A 3951-nucleotide genomic window follows, 5' to 3' on the forward strand; every position below is an offset into this window, starting at 1 on the left:
AAATAGTTTGTAGCACTAAAAGGCTCGATAAGCTTATTGCTAAGCCTAATTTTCGTGATAGAACTATATTTACAGAAAAACTGATAGCAGTTCATCTAAATAAAACTAAAGTAAATTTTAACAAACCCATTGCAGTAGGTATGGCTATTCTTGAACTAAGCAAAATCGTAATGTATAGATATTTTTATGATATTTTTCCTCGTGTATTTGGTCAAGGAAATGTAGAACTATTATATACAGATACGGATAGTTACCTTATAAATGTAAACTCAGTTGACGTATATGAGCAAATCAAGGAGAATATACATTACTTTGACACTAGTGAGTACCCAATAACACACGCTTGTTTCTCTCTCGATAATAAGAAAAGACTTGGTGTTATGAAAGATGAAACTTTATCAGTTCCCCTAAAGAAATTCATTGGTCTTAGGACAAAGCTATATACTACTCTTAGTAAGAATTATGATTGTAAGAAACGTGCTAAGGGTGTAAAGAAAAGTGTTGTTAAAAATGAAATAACTTTTCAGGACTACGAGAGAGCTTTGTTTTGTAATCAAAACCAGTACAAAGAAATGAATATAATTAGGAGTAGGAAACATGATGTATACACAACGAAAGTACGAAAACTAGCGTTATCGTCTCATGATGATAAAAGATTTGTATTAAATGATAATATCCATACCATGGCATATGGCCATTACAAACTAATTGAGAATAAAAAAAGGAAAATTGATTTACACAAAGAACTGATTGCAAAAAAAGCTAAAATGACCAATGATTCTTGTTAAGCTCAAATTATTTGTTAGATTTGTATGTAAGTTAATTTAGTTTTTTACTTTTCAGATAATGTTTTTTTGGAAACTGTACCGGTCAGGTACGAACAACTTTCTGTTGACGAGGGCTTCCTTAATATGCCTGAATACGAGAACATGGGTCGGGTTGCTATACCTCTGCACGCATTTTTCCCTTCCTGTATTTACACTATAACCTTAAATCCTGGAGAAAGAAAAACCATATCTGCGGGTATAAAAATTAGAATACCTGAAGGTTATGAAGGACAAATTCGACCGGTAGCATGGCAAGCGGAAACTTTCGGGGTGACAGTTTTAGACTCTCCAGCGTCTATTGACTCCAACCATACAGACGTAGTCAGGGTTAACCTAATAAATCATGGAAACGAGCCGTTCAGCATTAATTACTGTAGTCACATCGCAGATCTTGTCCTAATAAAGGTTGCTAGGGTGTGTTGGGTCTTAAACGGTGGTTCCGAAGATCACGATGATCCGGACTGTAAATTAGAGGAAATAATTGTTGACAATCATGTGTCTGTCATTGTAAGAAGGGACATTATCTAGTTACAAATAAATCAAGTAATTTGAGCTTTACAGTAAATTTATGTAAATAGTGGAATAATAGAAAGTATTATGACTGTAATGAAAAAAACTGTAAACTTAACTTATCTATTTAGTTTGATTGTTTATGTTTTTAATTACTGTAACCATTGAATCTTCAAATTAATACATAGATTTTTTTTCATAATTTTGTAAGTGTAACAATTATATTTGACATTTGTTATGTATATTTGTAATTTTGATATGTTTGTAAATAAATATAAATTATTTTGACATACAATCTGTGTTCAGTGTTATTTATTACCTACCTTGTTTCAGATTAATTTATCTCCCTTTCATTTATCTGATATAAATATATATTTATACACAATTAAATATTACGTCATGAATAAAAACATAGTTATATCAATCAAAATAAGAGAATAGCATCATTTGATGTTTGACTTTCAAGACGATGAAACCAAGTATCGACAAGTTTGGAGGTTATATAGGTTTTACTTCCAAAGAAAACGTTGTAGTAGGACCTTCAGGAATAGGTTTCAAGCTAACTGATAAACAAAATTTTAATATTGAAAACAAAAGGTTAACAAACGTAGGGGAAGCTGTCGATTCTAGTGATGCCGTTACTTTAAATTATATTTCATCAAAATGTCTATTGTTAGAGGATAAACAAGTTAATTTAAGAAAGAGAAAAATTGTTAATGTCAATGATCCTGAATCAGACATGGATGTTGTTAATAAGAGGTACTTTCAAAATAGTATGGACAAAGAACTACGAGATACTATTAAGTTTGATAGAAAGAAATTTATTATTGATTGCGAAAATCATAATATTAAAAATATATCAAACCCTGTAGATGGAAAAGATGCAATATCTCTCGATTATTTCAAAAGCAATACTTTAATGTATGAAAATGGCAATTTTAATGCTAAAAGAATGAGAATTAACAATATTGGAGATCCTACCGAGTTAACGGATGTAGTTTCTAAACAATACATCGAAAATTATGTTAATTCACAGATTAATTTAAAATGTGTGACTTTTGGTATCAATGATGAAATTAATATGAAGAATAAACGATTGAGCTTTTTTAAAATTGAAAAAGATCCAACCGATGACTCTGATGCAATAAATAAACTTTATCTAGATAAAGAATTAGTTAGGGTAAATCAAATAATTAGCAAGACGGTGGAATCCTTCATTAAACCAGAAAAAGGAGAATTAAACTTTAAAAAGTTTATAATTAATATAAATGAAGCCATAAATAATTATTCTCCCATTACTTTAGGTCAGGCAAGAACACTCATGCAGAAGTATTTATACATTGATGACAAAAGTGAAGTAAATATCAATAATTCAATAATAACAAATGTCAAAAAGCCAATTGAAAGACATGATGTTGCAAACAAAGAATATGTAGATGAAACAGTACGAAGCAACAATACAACTTTAGTTGAAGTGGTACTGAGGGAAATGATAAAGGATTATATTAAACCTGATATGAATGGTGTCATAGATTTAAAAAAGTATAATATTCAATTGGTTGTCAAAGCGAGCGAGAATGAAAATTCACCTGTGACTCGTAAACAATTAGATGCTTTCAAAAACAGGATAAACTCTGATATGTCACGTATTGATGAAAAGCTTAAGGTTTTTTATCCAGCTTCTTCGTTGACTGTAAGGTCCCGAAATAGAGAAGGTAAGCCCATATCAGATGTCATGAGTGCAATGATAAATGACTTAGCTTATCTTAGGTCTGAAATAAAAACCTTGAAAGAAAGTAAATCAACAGAAGATGATGATAAAGACGACTTTTGGGATAGGGTAGGTAAGTTGAATAGCAAGTAGGACTGGTCATCAGTATGGTTCTGAGCTTCAAACGAGGTGGAGGTCTAATTAATAAGCTTATTGATAACCTACCTTTTGAGGCACATCTGTTGGGTGGATACCAATTTTGTGGGGCTGGTACTAAATTGGAGAAACGTCTGGCAAGGGGCGACAAAGGGATCAATCCACTTGATAGTTACTGCAAGGAACACGATATAGCATACGCTCAGAACAAGGATTTAACGAGTAGACACAAAGCTGACAGGCTGCTGGCCGATAGGGCGTGGACGAGAGTATCGGCTCCGGACGCTAAACTCGGTGAAAAGGTAAACGCTTTTTTAGTAACGAACGCTATGAAAGCAAAACTTAAACTCGGTGCTGGTATGAAGAAATCGAAGTCAGAAAGTGTTACAAAGAAAAGGCAGAAAAGGAGTCCGAAACATGACAGTAAGAATGGAAATACACAGAAGAAACACCTCAAGGATGCTATACTGGCGGCTAAAAACGAACTTAAAAAGAGTAAAAGCAAAGAACTTAAGGTATTGGTTCCTGCAGCGTTGAAAGCTGCAAGAAATGCGATGAGGGGTGGTAAAAAGGATCAAATAAAAAAACCTAGAATCATACCCATACCCAAATCTGGAGGAGCGTTACCGTTCCTGTTGCCATTATTTGCCGGACTGTCTGCCATCGGAAGTCTGGCCGGCGGAGCTACCTCAGTGTATAAAGCCATAAACGAAGTTAACAGAGCAAGAAAGGAAAATGTAAGTGACG

At 33.1% G+C, this 3951-nt stretch overlaps 1 protein-coding gene across 1 annotated transcript in view; it reads left to right on the forward strand.

Moving 5' to 3' along the window:
* Window positions 1-1355, forward strand: part of LOC128992944 (intermembrane lipid transfer protein VPS13A-like) — a 49228-nt gene extending 47873 nt beyond the window's left edge. The window contains exon 24 of the mRNA XM_054416690.1: window positions 844-1355. Within this exon, the coding sequence (XP_054272665.1) occupies window positions 844-1355 (512 nt within the window). The remainder of the gene's footprint in view (window positions 1-843) is intronic.
* Window positions 1356-3951: the final 2596 nt, after the last annotated feature.

The sequence above is a fragment of the Macrosteles quadrilineatus genome, unplaced genomic scaffold, assembly GCF_028750875.1.
Source record: "Macrosteles quadrilineatus isolate MER2022 unplaced genomic scaffold, UCM_ALF_1.0 Scaffold_4__1_contigs__length_99947679, whole genome shotgun sequence".
NCBI classification, from domain to species: domain Eukaryota; kingdom Metazoa; phylum Arthropoda; class Insecta; order Hemiptera; family Cicadellidae; genus Macrosteles; species Macrosteles quadrilineatus.